Below are 19262 nucleotides of genomic sequence, written 5' to 3' on the forward strand. Positions count from 1 at the left end.
TCTTGAAATTTGGATATATATATATATATATGTAATATTATATTAATAGCATTATAGTATTGTCAGTTATTTTCGACCGTAGATCCACACATCATCATTGTATTTTTTGCATAAAACATTCATTAATTGAAAAATCGTGAGGTCAAAAATAAACGATAGTATTATCACACTGTCAGATTAGCGGCTTCCTTGTGAGAATAACATGATGGCGGGGATAAGAAAGAATGTGAGAATTAATATAGGGCAGTACTCAAAGTAACAATGTACTAAACCCACGCTCTATACGGCTGCCATAACACCGGCCCTCCAACAGAAAAGGAGCAAAGCAGCGACCACCCTCTCACTTTCTCTCTGTCTCTGCAACCACTCTCCTCACGCAGAAGGAGAGAGATGAAGAGAGAGAAGACCCTCCTCTCCTCCTCCTCTTCTTCCTCCTACCGAGAACGCGACGCCGCCACCAATGCTACCCCCGACGGCCGTAGCTGCCTCCACTCCCGGAGCATCGGATGCATGTCCGGCCTCTTCCGCCTCCTCTCCCGCTATCAACACCGCCGCAAGTCCCTCACTTACGGTAGCAGTTCACATCGTTTCCCGTTCCCTTCGTGTTCTTGACTTCTGCTTTGATTTCTCCAGTTCGAGAAGCCACGCTTCCCCATTTCGATTTGCCTTCGGATTTTAACCGAATCACTGAGAGTTTGTTTTCCTCAAATCTCCAGGTAAAAGGCAGCAGAAGAACATTCTAGTAGTCTCTCCTCCCGCCAAGGACGGAACCGCGGATCTAGTTCCCGCTTTGCTGCGAGATGGAGCCGCCGCCGCCGCAAAGAGGATCTCGTGCGACGTGCCGAGGAGCCCCACGCTGCCGGCTGAGATGCGGCGGTCGAGCTCGCCGGGGGGCCACGCCGCTCCCCCTCCGCAGCCGACGGTGGTGGCTCGTCTGATGGGACTGACCGCCGGCGAGGCGCCGGAGTCCGCCTCGGAGAAGAGGCGCAAGCTGCTGGGGGCGCTGGACAGGTGCGACCAGGACTTGAAGGCGCTGAAGAAGATCATCGACGTGGTGCGCTCGGCCGAGGAGCTCCGGTACGCTCGAGAATCCGCGAAGCCGAACGCCAGCTTCGACGGCCGATTGCAAGAGCTGGCGAAGAAGGAAGGTGAGACCGAGGGCGACGACGATTCCGGCTACAACGAGAACAGTAACAGCAGGGAGGAGGAGGAGGAGGAGGAGGAGCAGCAGCTGCCGCCACCGCAGCAGGAGGAGCCGAGCCCAGTGTCCGTGCTAGACGAGTTCACTCGGTCGAGTCTGATCAGTGGCTACAGCAAGCGACATTCCATTGGTATGTCCTCTTCTCTTCCTGCATTTATTGTCGCCCTGTCTCTTCTCTCGTGCGTGCCTGCATGCCATGGAACCACTGGACGACAAGGTTCATCAATTCCCCCACAAGTCAACTTAATTTTATTCGCCAATTCACGTAAAAATTTTATTTATTAACTTGATTATAAATACATAATACCGTACATGATATGATGGACGTGAATCATTTGCTTAATAAATTTGGCTTATTTTCAAACCTAAATAATAATTAAAAGGAAACATACAAATCGAAACTATTCTCAATTGCACGGAATGGTTATTCCGTGATCGATTTTTGAAGCAAATAATACGTATGTCCGTTTCATTGAAATAGTTGTTCAAATACCTTTGTTCTTTTATCGAAGAGATGGTATGGGGACGATCCCGAGTTGCTCGCTAACATGGCTAATCATAAACCTCGTCAAAAATTGGGTTATAAACCCATTTCTTAGCACATGTACGATGAACTCGGATGTTGTATGGATTACTTATATTTTGTAAATGGGTCATAAATTGATTTAAATATGATGCGAGTGTTAAAGGGATCATAAATATATCGTAAATCGATTTAAAACTTATTTAGGCCCAATTCATTTCTATGAGTCTCTTCATCCTCCTTCGCACTCATATGACTTTACCGTTCCTTGAAATTGGTACATCCACCCATATCAAATTCAGTCAACAAGGAAATTTGAGAAAGGAAATAATTGAATGAAGAATTAACGTTAAGGTTAAAAAAAACTAATGCCCCAAGGTGTTTGTCATGCATATACTTAGGAAAATTTTTAGTTTTTAAGACAGACGATTACACATGACACTGAGAAATTAGTACACGAAAAATCACAAGCTTTGTAACCGAGTGTCCAGGGTGCCCTCGTCGACCAACCCACCGAGGAATGTAGAAATTAATACGTGCCTCTGTTTCAACATGTTCATGCGAACTACTTTTTTCGTGTAAGGAACTCTTTTTGGCCATACTGTTCATATATACAATCCATCAATCTAAGACATGTCCGAACAAAATTGTCTGATCTGTTGTTGTTCCAGCCACAAGAAACGATTCTTTGAAGCCACACATACATAGGGATGTCTTCGAATCGACGGCAGGGGATCTTTCGGACAAGACATGCTTTTTAGCCACATGCCCTGTTTTAGGATTCCAAGCAAAACAATCATAGCCCACCATGGCCTAGAAAAAAAAGGTTAAAGTTAAACCATCAATGGCCTAACGGGTTCGGATCCATTACAAACCATAGTGGATGGACAACCCGATTGAATTCTTCCTTCATAGATTACTTCACGACATCGTTATCGCAGACCCGTTTCGGATCCAAAGATGACTGTGGGCTCCTCCCCCTTTTGTTATGATGATAAAGCAGGGGAGACTAGAAAGAAAGAGCAGAGCCCATTCTGATCCAACGTTCGGGATGATCCACTTTCTATTCGGGTCGGGGCTAAGCTTTCGAAACAATAGTTTTACATCAATGTAAAGTGGTGAGCGGAGATTGTGCGCTGTCCGGGCTGTCCCTGTCCTGCCCCTTTTGCTTTTTGTAAGGTGTGATGGGGCGATTCAAAAGGGTAAAAAACGGAGGACAAAACCAGAAAGGAAAAGCGAGAAGGCGCACACACCATTATTACTTCACCGTTTGCAGGCTTCTGCTTTAATTAGTACGCGGGGCCACCACATTGCGCCCCAACACTTTCATACATCTATGCCAGTATCTTACGTAACCACATAAACATGTAACTGTTCTTCTTCTTCTTCTTTTTTATCTTTTTACAAATTTTGTGAAACTTGCCACTACAAAACCCTAAAAACTTTTTAAGACATGCAACTATTAACGTGCGGAATTGCGTATGATCTTTCCATAGTTATGCGAGATATGTATAATGACCTTTGAATTTCGAATTTTTTGTTGCGAAAGTCACAAGTCGAAATCAGAAATAGCCCGATGCAGAGATACTTTCATTGGATTGGCCAGGTAGATTGATTGGGTAAAAACTTTGGCACTAGCCATTCTGAAAGAGGTTACCTTTATCGTCGTCCGAAAGAGATTTCTAGATAAGCTTTGCCTATGTGTTCATGGACTTGTATTTTTCAAGTTGGTTCAAGTACCATCCACCTGCTAATTGTTTAGGGCTACTCTTCATGGCATAGATATTTTTAAACTGTGTCCTCCCAATAGGAATCTGGGACTTGGAAAGACTTGCTTAGCATCCGTACAAGTATGATTTTGGTATGTTTGGATCATTCTATAGTGGGTATCTAACAAATGATTTTGCAGTCTGTGGTAACAATTGATAAAGTCAGAATTTGTCTTTTCAAGCCTCCATAAAACATAGTCGGATCAATGGTTTTCAAATGTAAATTTTAGGCAAATCGTGATGCAGGCGAAACCCGTGAGATTCCTATGGACTCCTTAACGAGCACTTGTTTTCTAATTTCATTCACTTTTGCTTTTGAAAGCTCATCAGGCGCGCCCCAATAATTACGTGGCGTGCCACGCAGAACGGCTGGTGCCACCGCCCCAGAGGAAGAAGCCTGGAGAAGAGCTCAACTACAGCATATGCCTCTTGGACAGGATCGCCTACGAGCCCTCGCCGGCCCGCGCGAGGACCTGCGAGATCCCTGTTTCGGCGCCGCCGTCGCGGATCAGCGAGGTCATGAGGCAGAGCGTGGATCAAGTGTGCAGGGACATCGCGTGGGGGCAGAGGAGGGAGGTGGGAAGGATAGGTCTGGCCCTGCACGACCACATCTGCAGGGACTTGATAGAGGAGACCGTTAGAGAGATGGGGCATTGGTGCATCACGAGCTCCCTCCCTTTCGAGGCTTGTAAACGAAGACTCTGTTTTTAGCGCGTTATTTAACAATCTTCTTTCCCTTTTCTCGATCCCCTCTTTCTTTCTTTCTTTCTTTCTTTTTCCTCTGTTAGGACAGGAAGATGATTGTCGTTTTGTGAATGAAGAAGCAAGAATTGGGGAATAGTCAAAGGCTTTTTGAGTTTTGCTTTTCTTAACCGCTTACAGAGTGATATTTCAGATCAGCAGGATTGAATTTTGACCAAACTTTTCCTCCCCCACCATGTAAATCTCAGAGATCTTAATTGCTGCTATGGCTGTCAAAAAGGCCCGGATCGGCCGGACCCGAAAGAGAAAAAATCGGGGATTTTGGAGTCGGGTCTCGATATTGTCTGGGTAAACTACTCTAAAACGGGCCAAGTCCATAATCACCAGTGATGAACCCAACCGATCCTCGGTATTGTCATGACTCTTAAAGCCAAACGTCAATTCCCAGTCGAATACAGCGACTAGTCAAGGTCCTGAGTTAACTAACCCTCGGCTAAATCTCGAAGGAGGTCATAATGCCGCCATTGCCTTTCGAATCCTCCAAGCCATTATTTACTCCCACCGCAATCATTCTTGCTAAGAAGAACGCGGACATCGTGGACGATTCCACCCCTCTGCATCGCTTTCTTTGTCCATTTTGCTCGAGGCTACGATATGGAATCCAATCTATGCTCCATAACAATGAATAATCAGTTCGATTTGCTTTTGACCTGCCCACAATAAACCTCCTAAACAAAAAAAAAATTCTCCCAGCCAACGCTCATCAGAACAAATAACTTTCGAGCCCAATGAGATGCTCCGAAAAAAAAAAAAAAAAATAAAAATAAAGTTCAGAACAAATCCTCGGGTATTTCTGCTCGGGCCTAGGTGAGTCGATGGGCCGCAAGGCCCATGATCAGATTTATTTGACGAGCATGGTAAATCGCGCGAAGTTATCGCGTTGCGGATCGGTCGACTTCAAACCTACGGATTTATCATAGATCGAGTATGTGGATCGTACTGAACGTTTCATAATAAGTTCGAGGCTCTCTCGTAGAAACTCCCACACGGGATCGGTCATTCTTAACCGCGACTTGCCATCGTTCTTGTACGTGTCAATGCTCGGAAAAAAAAAAAATTTGAGAAAATTTTCAAATAAAAGCATGAAGTGTCCTCATTTTTAGGAGTGAGCATGGGCCGGGTGTCGCGACCTAAAAAATCAAGTTTCTAGGCTAATGGATTATTAGGTCAATTATTCAACCAACCTAACTCGGACCCTCCCAAGTCCATACCAAATCGCAACTTAACATGCAAATATTTGAATTGGAGTCGCCACTAATCGTTTTTTGGTAGGTCGATTAGAAACCTAAGTAAATTAGCGGGAGAACTAAATTACTTCTAGGAGATTCTAAGTCCGGGGGACTTGATTACGCTAGATTATTCTAACGCCCTTTCGGTACCATTTTATTTCATGAAAATTTTTTGTCATGCAACATTAATTGATTTTAACCTAAGTCACTAACAAAGGTTATCATGCGATTGCACAATCAATTAATTGAACATCCAAAAGTCAAGGTAATTGCAGAAAGCATACGCCAAGACAAATTATTCTCACTTTTGAATTTTTGCTTTTTAATGGGATAAAGACTAACCTATATGCAATGCATGAATTTAATCTAAGATGCAAATGAATTAAATTAAATGCAAGGAAATCCTAAGCATGCATATGGAATTAATTTAACTACATGACTAACCTAGATGACATGCAATTAAATGAAACTAATGTACAAAAGATGTTACGGTCTAATTAAAATGACTGCATGACTTACGAATTAATTGAAGACCTAAACATGCAAATTCTATATGATCTAAACCTAGCATGCAAATGACATGGCAAGCTTGTTTTATCTTTCTGTATTTTCGGATTAATGAATGACCCTAAGTAAAAATATGCCTAAAGATAATTATCTTACATATTTTAAGGTTCGGGTTTGCCTAATCCCCAACATATTAAAGATAAATTATTTTAGACATGAAAATCAATGCAAATATGCATGTTCTATCCTAAAATGCAAATCTAAATTAACTTGTTCTAAAATTAGATTAACGTGCAAATATCTACAAGATTTTAATGCAATTTTTTTTATCTAAAAATGCAATGCAATATCTTTTAGAATTTTAAATATCACGCAAGAGCATATTCATTCTAAAGATATTATGCCAATCAAATCAATCAAGAAAGTGGATATCTCAACCGATTTTTGAAAACATTCGCAAATATCTGAATCCAATCTTTAATCCGTAATCTTACGGTTAACGGTTGAATTCAAATCCTTGCTCGTGGCAAGTTGCGGATTAGGAAAAGATTCCTAATCGATCACATTTTTGAAAGATTTTCTTTGATATTCCGAGTATCTTGACTATGTTCAAAAGATTTTTTTTTTCGAATTAACCAGGTTATCGGCAAGATTTCAAAACAAATCTCAATCAAATCACAATTTTCAAATTTTGCCAAGTACGGGATATATCGCATGATTTATTCAGAAATTTTGACTTCTAAATTTAACATGCAACTCTTTCAATCTAGTCAACAATCGAACATTCGATCTTGCAAAACGATTTTCTCAACATGACAATTCAATCAATCGATTTTGCAACTAAATATTCATAATATTTAAATTAGGAAACATACCTAGGTTGCGAGATATGTTTTCTTCTTCTTTTTTTGAATTTATACGAACTTGCACTCCAAGCTTCCAATTTTCGGACCGATCGACGGGAACTCTTCACGGCTTGGACTTCCTTGTGCACCTAATCAACGGGATCGGCGAGGGCACTCGTGGACGTCGGACAATAGCCAACCAATTTGAAAAGACCCGTCGTTGTAACTAGCGGATGTGTTGTGCAAATCGTGCAAATCGGGATTGAAAACTCTTTGCTCAAAACCGGACTTTTACTTTGACCAATCCCTTGAATAGTCCAATAACCACCGCCTGGCACTTCTTCAACTGGGATTAGTGGTGCATGTGATCATGATCACCTATGGTGGTGCCATTCTCACGTTAGGAGAGGTGGACCACTAATCAAGGGAAGGTCCAACACCTTTTTTTTTTTTTTTGGAATGGAGATGATGGCTTGCCTTGTGTTAGAAGAGAGCGGGCGTCGTTTGGCAAGGCTTCATGGGACTCGTCGTGGCTATAGGGTAGTGGTGGTGTTGGGGGCGTCGGGCTGGTATTGGAAGGTGCGTGAAGCAAAGCTTCGTAATAGTAGACTCTGCTGAAGGAACTTTCTAAATGACTCTCCCTCTTACTCTTGCTGAAATTCTCCGTGTTTCTCTCTTGTGACATGCGAGCCCCTCTCTTCACTTTTATCTCTTGGACCTCCCTCTTTTTTGAACCAAGGCCCCCCCTCGCACAATAATACTCTCAGCCCTCTTCTTCGTTTGTGATGAGTCCTCTTTATAGGCAATTGTCCTGCGCCTCTCTTCCAAACGGTTAGTGGGTTGCTATTTTTTTGGGGGAGAAATTGTTTGTGAAAATCAGATTGTTCCCCTTTCATAGGCGGAAGGCTCGAGTTCCTAGGGAAGAAATGATCTTCTGTTATTGCTTTTGTGGGCACGTGAAGATATATTATTGTTTTTGTTTGCTGAATTCTCCTCCAAGATTTGCCTCTACCCACCTTCTCCTTATCTTGATTCATGCGTTTTCCATCCCTTGAGAATAATAATTTTTTTTTTTTTTTAACATAGAAGATGTCCACGCCCTAAAAGATCACATTTGGCTCAGAATGTCACTCAAAGAAATCCTTCACGATATTGGCTTGATAAGTACAAATGCAATGCATGAAAATAATTTAATTATTTTTCTTAAGAACTAAGGTTAGTCCCTAATTAATGACTAAAAAGATAGCCAAAATTTAGGTGTCAACACCGGGTGGGTAGGGTCCAAACCTAGACCCCGAAACCGACCATGTTATAACATGTTCCCAACTTTTGGAACCGAGAACCGGCCCTATTTATCCTAGAACTTGTTTTAGAACGGATGCCGTTCTTCGATCCGGTTCCGGGGTCTATCAGAGAACCTATTTTCCTTTTGTTTTTGTTTTTTTTTTTCTGATTTCATTTTTTCATCAAAATAATATGAGTATTGATGAAATAATCCAAAATAAAATGTGAATAATAAAACTCATTATCCGCCAAAAGCAACAATCCATAATATGAGCAATAAAAATGACAATCCATCAAAAGCAACAACCCAAAATATAATAATAGAAGTTACAATCTACCAAAAGAAATAATGATCCTACAAAACGCTGAATTAACAAGTGTAATTTTTCCTATCGCACTACTACCAAAATCTGCTAATAATCTCTCATTTTTGTCTTGCAAGTCAAAAGACACGAAGCCTACTTTGAAACTTGCAAGGTTGGCAAGGTTGGCCAAATAAGTGAGATAGGTTTTTTTTCTTTTAAATGGTAGCTAAAATCGGTTCTAAAACCGGTCCGGGTGGATCTTCACCTAGAACCGGGAACCGAGCTGTTTTCAACCAGTTTTCAAAAATTGGAACTTGTTCCTCGACCTGTTTTAGCGGGAACCGATTCCCGATCCTATTTTTTAGGTGGTCCGATCCGAGTTCCAGGTAAATCCGATCCGGTTGCACACCCTTACTCATTTTCTCAAATTAGGGGCATTGTCGACATTTGCTTTTTTTTAAAAAATTCCTTTTTCATTTAGCTTTTCTTTTTTCCCATGTTTTTCTTTTTTTTCATTTTTTTGCCCTTCCTTCTCGTCGGCCTTGCCAAGTGAGGGCAGCCCTAGCCAAGGGCATTTTTTTTTAAATTTGTTCTCCTTTTCTTTTCTTGTTTCTCATTTTTTTTTTTTTTTTGCCCTTTCTTTGTGCCGATGGCCGGTGTCAAGCGATGGTTGGCCACTATTGTGGGCCGGGTGCCGCCCTCGAGGGTCGCCTCGTCTAGCCCTCGGTGGTGACCAACCATCACTTGAGACCGGCCAACAACGAGAAAGAAGGGAAAAGAATAAAATAAAATAAAATGATGAAAATGCATTTGGTCAGACCATTTTTTAAAATAAAGCGGGCATTTCAATCACTTATTTAAAACAATATCCACTTGAAGTCATTATTTGAAAAAATAAGGATATTTCAGAGCTTTATTTGAATTTGTCCAAAAGTTGATTGATGTAATTTGAAGTATCATGCATAAGATTAATTGAGTCAAATGTTAATTAACATCCCTCCTAAATATTTTTAATGCTTTGGTAAGAAATGAAATCTTATACTTACTTTTTTCGACGGAGACATTTTAGTAAAAGTGTTGCTTTTAAATTGAATATATACTCCAATAGGCACCCGCTAGTAAAGGAATTGGAGATGGGGATGTTCATATCATAGGTTCGAAGCTTGATTTTCACATTTGCTCTTCATAAAAGGAGATGAAAGCTGAAGATAGGAGAGAAAAAAAAAGTTGGAAAATTTTCAAATAAGGGCCCTAAGTGCCTTTATTTTCTCAAATAAAGGCATCAACTTGACCTTATTTCAAATAAATGCATGAAGTGCACTCATTATCTCAAATAAGGGCTTGACTCATTGGTTGATTAGGGGCATTTTGGTAATTTTATTTTTATTTATTTTAAAAACTCAAACTCAAGTGGGAGGGCCTCAAACGCCGTTGGGCAACGCCAAGGGCCGTCGGGGTCACTAGCGATCCCGCCAACTAGAGGCCAAGCCCTCGCCTCATTCAGGAGAGGACCACATCCCTCGGTCGGAGTTGGGCAAGGATCGCCACCCTCAAGCCCTCACTTGTGGTTGGTGAGGTTGCCGACTCTCGTCGTCGCTCTACCGACATTGGGGCTGTGGCCACAAGCGAGAGGACAACCCCCTCCCGTTTGTATCTTAGTCCTTTTTTTTTTATATAGTTTTACATTTTTTTGAAAAACAAAATAAGTAATAATAAATAAATAAAAATTTACCAAAATGCTCTTAGTCATTTGGAATATTTGGTTAGTTGGCGGGCCGGCGAGATCAGGCTCTTATTTGAAATAGGTATGATTACTTTAATCCCTCATTTGAGATAAAGAATGCATTTCAAGCTCTTATTTGAATTAAATGCCACTTTAGATCCGTATTCGATAAAATGGGGATATTTGTAGCTTTTATTTGAAATTTTGCCCAAAAAAATTACATTCGTACGATAAAAATAAAAGAATTCCACCCAAACCTGACAATCCTCGAGAAAGCCGCCTGGGGAATATTGCGGAGAGCGCGGGGGCTGACGTGGCGGTCAACCGTTGGGGGGGACCACACTCTGCGCTGCTCAGGTTTGCTCCGCGTACAAACCGCGTGCGATCCCATTGGTCCGATAACGAGGAGAGAGAATAACAGTAGATTCATTAATTTCGGGAAAAGCGAGAATCATTGTCCCCCTTCCGTTTTAGTTCCCCTTCTATTTCAACTCGGTATAAAAAAAGGAAAAAAAAAGAAAAAGAAAAAGCAAAGTAAAGTTCGTCACGAATCCTCCACTCCGCGTAGTGTTGGCGGGGGCTCTGATCGAGTACATCGCGGCGTAGGGTAGATGCTGCGCCACGTGTCCCGACGTCGCTTTGGAAAACCCTCTCTTCCCTGCGGGGGCAATAGGCTCTGTTTACTTACCATTTCAACCCTTGCCCGGAACATTTTGAAGTTTATAAGATTTACGGGGAATGGAAAATCCCTTCTTTTTTTTTTCCCTCTAACTTCTTTCTTTATTATAATCAGGATGAGGAAAAGGCGCGTTTGTTTCTCTTAAGCCCGATTTACAGGACGAATTTCCATTTTTCCATGAAAAGCACGAAAGAATTATTTGTACAACTTTACTTATCAAAGTTTTATATATTGTAAAGGTTTCGCGTGTCTTGAATTTACACCCAAAAAAAAAGAAAAAGAAAAGAACAAAACACCCGAATCGCAAGACCCATATTAATTTAGACAAATGTCAAACTAATCCAAATTCATTTCGCCAGGAAAGGAAAGAAAAGGTAAAAAGAGAAAAAGTAGTCGGTTCCTACATGACCTTCTTCTCGCATTGAACTCTCGACCTTCTCATACAATAAAAGAAAAATCGTTCAAACTCTTCTGTCGTGATATCTACCAATTTTGCCTGGTGTATAAATCACTTGGTTAATAAAGAGATCGCAATAAATTCGCTCGAGGCGTAACTTTCAAGTGTGAAAAAAAAAATGTAGAAGTGAATTTTAAAAAGTCCATCGAGGAAAAAGCAGAAATCTAAAAATATCCGGGCCGGGGGGGTTGGTCACGTTCAACGGTATCAAAACTGACAAAGAGATAAAGGGCAAAAGGGTAAAAAGCGGCGACGAAAACGGACGGTGGCGATGACAAATCGAGTCCGGTCTCGGAGCGCGTTGGATCGATCCTTCTCCTCCCTATAAAACCCCGTCTTCTTCGCGGATTTACGAAAGCTCTCTGTCTCTCTTTCTCCCTCTCCCTCTTTGAGTCCTGAATTTCACGATCTCAGAGGCGGCGATCGTTTCTTCTAACCCCTCCGCCCCTTTCACTTTTCGCATTTTGGAAGAGGAAGTTCGCCGAGGGAGGGAGATGGCGGATCAGCTCACCGACGACCAGATCTCCGAGTTCAAGGAAGCCTTCAGCTTGTTCGACAAGGACGGCGATGGTTCGCTCTCTCTCTCTCTCTCTCTCTCTCTCTCGCACGTTGTTTCGCTCGGCGCATGATCTGTACGCCTCCGGGTGTCCATACACGTAGGGGCGTGCGTTCGCGGCGACGTCGATGTCCGTCGCTCGCTCGCATCCCCTGTGGTTTAAGCGCGGATCTAGTTCGCCGTTCGTTGCTTCCCTGGCTTTGACTCGTGGCCTTTTCTTCGCGAATCTCCGAGCGCGATAGGGATGGGCGTGCGTTGGACGCGCGAGGAGCCTTGGTTCTCTCGGTTCGCGCTTTTTCTCCTGGTGTGTGTGTGTGTGTGTTTTTTGGGGGTGGGTGGGTGGTTGTTGTTCCGAGTTTGTAACGAATTAGCTTTTCTCGTGGCGGTCGGTTTATGCGGCTTCACGCGGGGAAAAATCCAATGGTCGTTTACGGCGACCTGCTTGCCTTGGGTTAGATTTCGAGCTAGATCGAATCCGCTTTACTTTCTTAATTTTCCTCTCGATTGGCCGATCGGAACTTGCATGTAAACTTATGCCGAGAAAATGTTGGTGTTCCCCTTATAAATCTTGTAGCATCCTTAAAATGTTTGATCGATGGGAAATCCACGGGGAGAACCAGAGGAACATCAATCAAATTTGTTAATTTTGGTGTGGTGGAGGTTTTGGGACAGTAGATGCATAACTTGATGAATGGCATTGGGAATTGCGCTTATTAGCTGACTTTTGTTTTCCGACATTTTTTTCATTGAATCACCTGAGTCTCTGATGGCAATTCAATTTTTTCTGTCTTGCTTTCCATGGAACATTTGGTGGTTATTCGTTGAACATTTTAATGTCTATATATGCCCAACTATTTATGATGTGCCGAATATCGTCTACTGTGTTCAAATTCTTACAGCATACTGTTACCGATCGTAGTGCAATCCCTACTTTTCCAGTACCTCCATCACCGGTTCCATGATTTGGTTATGCCCATAAAGTTCCCACTTTTTTTTTTTTTTTTTTGGTCTGTTCTCTGATTGTTGACAATTACGATACTCGTCTGCTTGGTGATTCACTTTGATAACATCAATATTTTTTGCAGTGGACGTGACATGATCACCATGTTTAGATCACGCCCATAAACACACAACGTGAAGTTTCAATAGCTGAGAGTTACCTCAATTTTATGAGGTTACAGCGTGTAGCTGTAGGGCTTCCCCATCCCTTGTAGTCATAGTCATTAATACTATGCTAATATGTGGACGTATTATGAGTACTGGCTTTCGAAATCTCCTATATCCATGGTGTCCTTCCAAAGCCAAGGAGGAGTTCTTAATGTGTTATATAGTTTGAGTCAATCGATCACTTACAGTCCAAAATAAAGATTGGCCAGGGCAGGGGATGGTCAACTACGCAGGCGGGAAATGGCTTCCCTTCTCTTAACTCAACATAAACTAAGCAGTGTGCAATATGTGATGTATAATATGCCCCGTTCAATCAACGGATGTATTAATTTTACATTGCGTGAAGTCAAGTTGCGTGATATAATATGTTACTTAGAACAATCTTGAGGTTTTGCCTACATCAAGTTGGTTTCTTCTGGGCTTAGCAATTCTTTGTTGTCCTGTGTTTCGGAGGAGATGACGACTTAGTTAACTTTATATAAACTTATACGTATCCTGATTTTACTTTGCGATAAAATATGAAAAATTTCTTTTGCTGTCATCTTCTATAATTTGATTATGAATTGAAATTTGCTGCGTCATCATCACGTCTTTCTTTTCCCCTTGGTGAAATTCGTCTTGATCTTATTTAGACATTCCTTGAAGATGCATTTGTTGAGTTCCCCTTTTGGCCATTAAATGCAATGGTTTCTTCTATAGATTGTGGTGGCTTGTGTCTCTGCTCGCTGAAAGCAATTTGATTACCATATGAACAGGTTGCATCACTACCAAGGAGCTTGGAACCGTGATGAGGTCACTGGGTCAGAACCCAACTGAGGCTGAGCTCCAGGACATGATCAACGAAGTCGATGCTGATGGCAACGGGACCATCGACTTCCCAGAGTTCCTAAACCTCATGGCCAGGAAGATGAAAGACACCGACTCTGAGGAGGAGCTGAAAGAGGCTTTCAGAGTCTTTGACAAGGACCAAAACGGGTTCATCTCGGCTGCAGAGCTGCGCCATGTGATGACTAACCTAGGGGAGAAGCTCACCGATGAAGAAGTGGATGAGATGATCAGGGAGGCTGATGTGGATGGCGATGGACAAATAAACTACGAGGAGTTCGTGAAGGTGATGATGGCTAAGTAACTGACTCCGATCCTGGAGAAAGGGGAACGGGGTTGGCTAAATATAACGACGTTTCCTTCTTCCTTTCCCATTCTTATTTGATGCTTATGGTTGAAACATGTCTTTGAAGAAGTAGTGGGTCCGGTCCTGCAGGGTTAAATCCCGTCGTCTTTTTTTCCGTCTTTTTGCGTCTTGGAATCTCAAGTACTTTTGGCAGGTCGTCTTTTGTATTATTCGTAATCCGAACTACCTTAAAATGACTTTTGTATATGACTTTTGATTGCTCACTATGGTTTTTCTCTCTAATATGGCTTTGTAGACATAGAAGAGCGTTCAACTCTGGCAGAATAATAATTGCCAGCGTTGTAGAATCCACACGCTTCACAAACACAATGCATGGTCATCAACAAATCGCCAGCGGTTTCGTAGCGAGCGTTCGAATCTAAAAGTAAACCGTGGTAGGAGGGGACGCCACTACTATCTGTTCCACTTGGAACCTCTCCTCACTATTTGCACACCTACGACTCTTCCATGTTCCCCCTTAGCTTTCGTAGATAGGGACTCCGCACGCCCTTTAGGCATCCGCCTGCCCACCCCAAACCGGTCGAATCGCCACAGATTGACAGCCGAGTCACCGGCAACAGTTGACGACTTTTGGAGCGAGATCAAGCTGCATTCAGAGATGCAAGAACATGTTCCGAGGATTTCAATGAAAATCGTTCTCTCGGAGGAAAAAAGAAATAAACCAAGAGCAAGGTAGAGGGAAATGCAAAAGCTAACTCAAAGCAGGCTAGGAGAATTTCCATCAAAACACAAATTTAATGCGCATGTAAACAGAGAAATCGATCAGCTCAATTGATCCGCTTTCATCAATGGAATAAGTCATTGTACATAAGCCAAGAGGTGTGAACCAGGAGGAATACGGAATGAAGTTACAATGTTACAATCTTTTCAAGCTTTTCTTCCTCGCATCCATTTTCTTCTTGTCAGGCTGGACTTTCACCGACCCAAGTTCTTTCTTTTGAGTCGCGGTGCCGCTAACTACCGCAGACCCGCTAACTCCAGTCTCGGCTAATGGAGCCACACTCGTTGGATGCTCCTGGCCATTCACTCCCTTGAGTGCTGCCGTATTTGAAGGCAAAGGCACCGCTGCGGCGGTCAATTGATTCTTCTGGTCAATTTTAAGAAGCGAAGCATTACTCTGGTCAACATTAAGTGCTGTGGTCGACTCAGAAATGGCTCCTGACTTGAACTTGGGTTTTGGCTTGAAGGCATGTATTCCCGTGTAAAGTCTGTGAGCAATAAGCACAATCACACATGTACGGGAAAAACACATCAGTATTTCGAATGCAAAATCAAATATCACTCATTCTTAAGATAGTAGTGATTTGTCAGGTGGGGTTCAAAGAATTCGTCATACTGGACTATTGCTCTGTTACTACAATGAAAAAGGAAACTTATCGACAATCACTTAATTCATTGTGAAGACTCATATGGAGAACAGAAAAGTTACTTCATTATTAAACGGACCAGTCAAATAATTATTTGCGATGTCTACATGGATCGGCATAACTTTTTGTGAAAAGGAAGATGACTAAGGCCCCACGAAATGGCTGTTTCTTTATGGTCCATTCAACACTAGGATATAATTTGTCTCAATCACACTCTGGCAAAGACAATGATTTGATTCATCACAGAGGGCGACCCATATGGAGAACAGAAAATTTTCTTAAGTAGAAAACGGACCAGTCAAATCATTATCAGTATTTTGGCCCTTCTGCCATGTCTACATGGATTGGCACTATAACTCCCTGAAAAGGAAGATGACTAAGGTCCCACGAAATGGCTGTTTCTTTATGGCCCATTCAACACCAGGATATAATTTGCCTCAATCATTATCTTTATGGCCTGTTCCTGGTCCCATAACTTATTATAAACACGAAGCAGATTATAATTTAGAATTACCTGGCATGTCTGGCATACTCTTCATAATTTTCAAGCAGCATCTTGCCAGCCTGTTCATTCAGAGCTGACTCAGGAAATGGTTCAATGAGTAAGCACCTAACAACCTGAATTTCAAAGAAGGAAGTCAACGAAAGGAAATTAATTGAAACTAAAGAAAAACCTTACACAACGAAAAATCAGTGTTTCTCAGTAGCATCTACACGGACATGGCTAATTAAATTTATGTAGGAGAAAAACTCACGGTAAGAACATGACGCAGTCCCAAACTAGGATTCCAGTCCTTCTTCAAAGTGTTGACACAAATTTCGCCGTTGGTAGCAATATTTGGGTGGAAAATCTTGGTAAGAAAATAACCTACATAGTCCATGATGCTGTATATTTGAGTCCGTCAAAAGGAAAGACTTGCATAGAAAGGTAACAATGCATGACTTGGTCGATTGTACATGTTGTGAAACTGGTATTTTTAATATACAAATGAGTTACAATCATATAAAACAGTCTCAGACAACATCAACAGAGACTTTCAACCATGAACCGACGTGTGCACCATTTCTTATTGTGAAACCGTTCGTTAAAACAGTGCTATAAGTTCTCTTGCCGTGTAGTAATAAGCATGGGCAGACCTTTGGGAGGAGAATGTGGAAAGTCATGCGACAATAACAACTTCATCCGAAAAACACCATTCTCATATGGAGTTCCAGCTGAAAGACCAAAAGAAATAATTTTATCAACTATGACCATATTATTTGCAAATGAATGATTTAAGCAGTCAAAGAAAGAGAGTAACCTGGGCCTTCAATATCAGCAAATATGGTGGAAAAATCATCATCATTTACTCCAACTTTTATGCCCTCCGGAGGGGATTCATCAAGGTTCTTCAGTTCCTTTGCGAGCTGCTTTATAACGTTTGGAGGAAGATTCTCGTTTGTAGCCTAAGAAAAAGAAAATTTTGATCCACCGGAAAACAAAACAAACAGGAGCACATGCCTATAGCCAAACTGAAGGAATGAAAACCACTAGAAGCAAAATTTTTAACAAGGGCGTTCATGATCAGAAAATAGCAGCTCGCACGACTGTCAAAGCTGCAAGTACAATTTTCTATTCTCCGAAATTATTATTTTGAAAGTGCATTCTCAAGTATACTTATGGTAGACTCATTTAGACAATCACAAAACAATGTGAAGACAATATTATCAACTCCACAATCTTTCCACAGACCTTGAGATGCCGAACCAACAAACTTTTTGATTGATATCAAGGCAATTACTTACAGCTGAGACTCATTCTAGCAATGTACTTACCAAGAAAGCTAAGCACACCAGACAATTTAAATTGAAAAACAAGAGAATCGAAGAGTCAAAAGGAGGCAAATTACCATAGCCACACTACCCCCAATAAGAATTTGTCGCAATTATTAGTTGGATAAGAGCTTGTCGTGGAGCCCCAGGCACGTCAAGTTGCTATGCCGAACAATTGGCTTACTGGCCAACTGTGATGAAGGCCAGCCCTGCAGAACAATAACCAGTTATGCAAAGAACTGAACAGAAACTTAAAGTAATTAACTGACAGGCTCTAGTTCGAGGATGACCACTGAAGGATTAGCTTGAACCATGGATACAGATGAACTTGTCAACCATTATTAAGAATTGCAAACCACCCAAAGTCACAACTATCATCACCTAAACAGCATGACAATCACTACAAGCGAAAAATAGGACAAAGCACAAACATTCCACTTCAAAATCCACGAATCTAATTGGGAAATGAATACCAAGAACATCGAAGCACTAGATTTTACCACGGCAATATGGAAAATTACATGTCCCCAACAATCAAACCAAATCAGAACGTACTAAAAAAGCACAATGAACAAGCTTTCTCGGCAATTTACAAAGAAAAATTAGAGAGTGAATGGCAGCAACATAAATGATCAGGATCAGAAGGAGGAGATCAAATGCTATGAACAATAATCATAATGAGATAAACGGACAAGCATGTTAAGCTATTCATAACCGAGTTCAATCGAACCCACCCCCAAGGGGGCCAAACCCTTCCCTATAAAATAGATACATGACCCGTCTCAAAGTAGGAAAAAACCCTAAGCCAACGAATTGTCGCCATTTGGATTTGCAGAAAGGAGGAACCAGAAGACAAAAAGCAGGAAGGAAAGATCCCAAGAAAATGAAATTCCCAATTGGAAAACCCTAGAAACGAAGACTTCAGCATTTCCAGTTGACTGAGGAAGCAATCAAAATGCAATCTTTTTCTTCTTCTTTGTATCGTCACGCTTCATACGAGCACCCTCATTACAGAAAACAAACAAACCCCCCACCCAAAACCCTTCTCCCAAAAAGAGAGAGAGAAAGAGAGAGAGAGAGAGAGAGATCAAGGCTTCGAGGAACAGGCGAATCAGTAAAACCCACATTTCCACGCCGAACGGGAGATTCACCAACCCGAACTCGCATTGCGGGTCATCCAAACGATCGCCACCCACAATTCAAACAGGGGAAAAAGACACGAACTCGCAACAGAAGAATGCCGCACATATATGCAGGCGAACCAAGAAGGCGAGAAAAATCACCTGGCCGGAGAGTAATCAGAGAGAGCAAGAGCGCAAGAGAGAGAGAGAGAGAGAGAGAGAATATGCAAGGCGAAGTGAGAAAGCAATCTCTTTCTCCAGAAATCATTGAGTGGTGAATTTTTAAGAGAGAGAAAGAGTGACTGGAATTATTAAAATTTCTCAATAATTCGTTTTTCTTTTATTTTGTCATTTCCCTTTTTCTTTTTCGAATAATGTTTCCGTTGGGCGTCGGATCAGCACCAGACAAAAACATTAACTTAAAGGAAAATGTCGAACGTCACTCAACATGATAAGTTTTTTCTTTTTTCCCAATCCCGAGAGTCGATGGTCCACGCGCTCCGCGTCGCTCGTGGGCCGCACTGATGCCCCTTCGCACGTGCGGATTACGGGGACACGGGTCGGAAGAGCACGGCGCGTGCTGGAACAGCACACGCCGCCGCACGTGGGATCTTCCGCATCGTCTTTTGAACCGACCTCTGAGCTCGAGCTCGTCGAGCTTAGGTGGGGCGAGCGACGTGCTTCGTCACTGATCTGAGGGTGCGCAATGACGACTTTGCCCTCCGTTGCGCAGCCAAATATACTTGCTCGCCATTTTATCCTT

At 42.0% G+C, this 19262-nt stretch overlaps 3 protein-coding genes across 4 annotated transcripts; 2 read left to right on the forward strand and 1 right to left on the reverse strand.

Annotated features, from left to right (window-relative positions):
• The first annotated feature begins 273 nt into the window (after positions 1-273).
• LOC115737820 lies at positions 274-4361 on the forward strand. Its single transcript, XM_048283198.1, has 3 exons — positions 274-571; positions 717-1331; positions 3816-4361. Exons 1-3 carry the CDS (start codon positions 391-393, stop codon positions 4202-4204), a joined length of 1185 nt encoding a protein of 394 aa, XP_048139155.1. The 5' UTR covers positions 274-390; the 3' UTR covers positions 4205-4361.
• A 7306-nt stretch (positions 4362-11667) lies between these two features.
• Positions 11668-14402, forward strand: LOC115737619 (calmodulin-7). Its single transcript, XM_030669817.2, has 3 exons — positions 11668-11707; positions 11742-11854; positions 13763-14402. Exons 2-3 carry the CDS (start codon positions 11779-11781, stop codon positions 14134-14136), a joined length of 450 nt encoding a protein of 149 aa, XP_030525677.1. The 5' UTR covers positions 11668-11707; positions 11742-11778; the 3' UTR covers positions 14137-14402.
• A 543-nt stretch (positions 14403-14945) lies between these two features.
• On the reverse strand, positions 14946-18785 carry LOC115737618 (ubiquitin-conjugating enzyme E2 22). Of its 2 annotated transcripts, none has more exons than XM_030669814.2 (7): positions 18662-18785; positions 17456-17587; positions 16868-17012; positions 16704-16781; positions 16322-16434; positions 16081-16184; positions 14946-15407 (listed from the first exon to the last, which is right to left on the reverse strand). In XM_030669814.2, exons 2-7 carry the CDS (start codon positions 17456-17458, stop codon positions 15056-15058), a joined length of 795 nt encoding a protein of 264 aa, XP_030525674.1. In that variant the 5' UTR covers positions 17459-17587; positions 18662-18785; the 3' UTR covers positions 14946-15055. The 2 variants fall into 2 exon arrangements, with proteins under 2 accessions (XP_030525674.1, XP_030525675.1); XM_030669815.2 differs by lacking the exon at positions 18662-18785 and adding an exon at positions 17699-17830.
• Positions 18786-19262: the final 477 nt, after the last annotated feature.

Source organism: Rhodamnia argentea, chromosome 7 (genome assembly GCF_020921035.1).
Source record: "Rhodamnia argentea isolate NSW1041297 chromosome 7, ASM2092103v1, whole genome shotgun sequence".
Taxonomy (NCBI): Eukaryota; Viridiplantae; Streptophyta; class Magnoliopsida; order Myrtales; family Myrtaceae; genus Rhodamnia; species Rhodamnia argentea.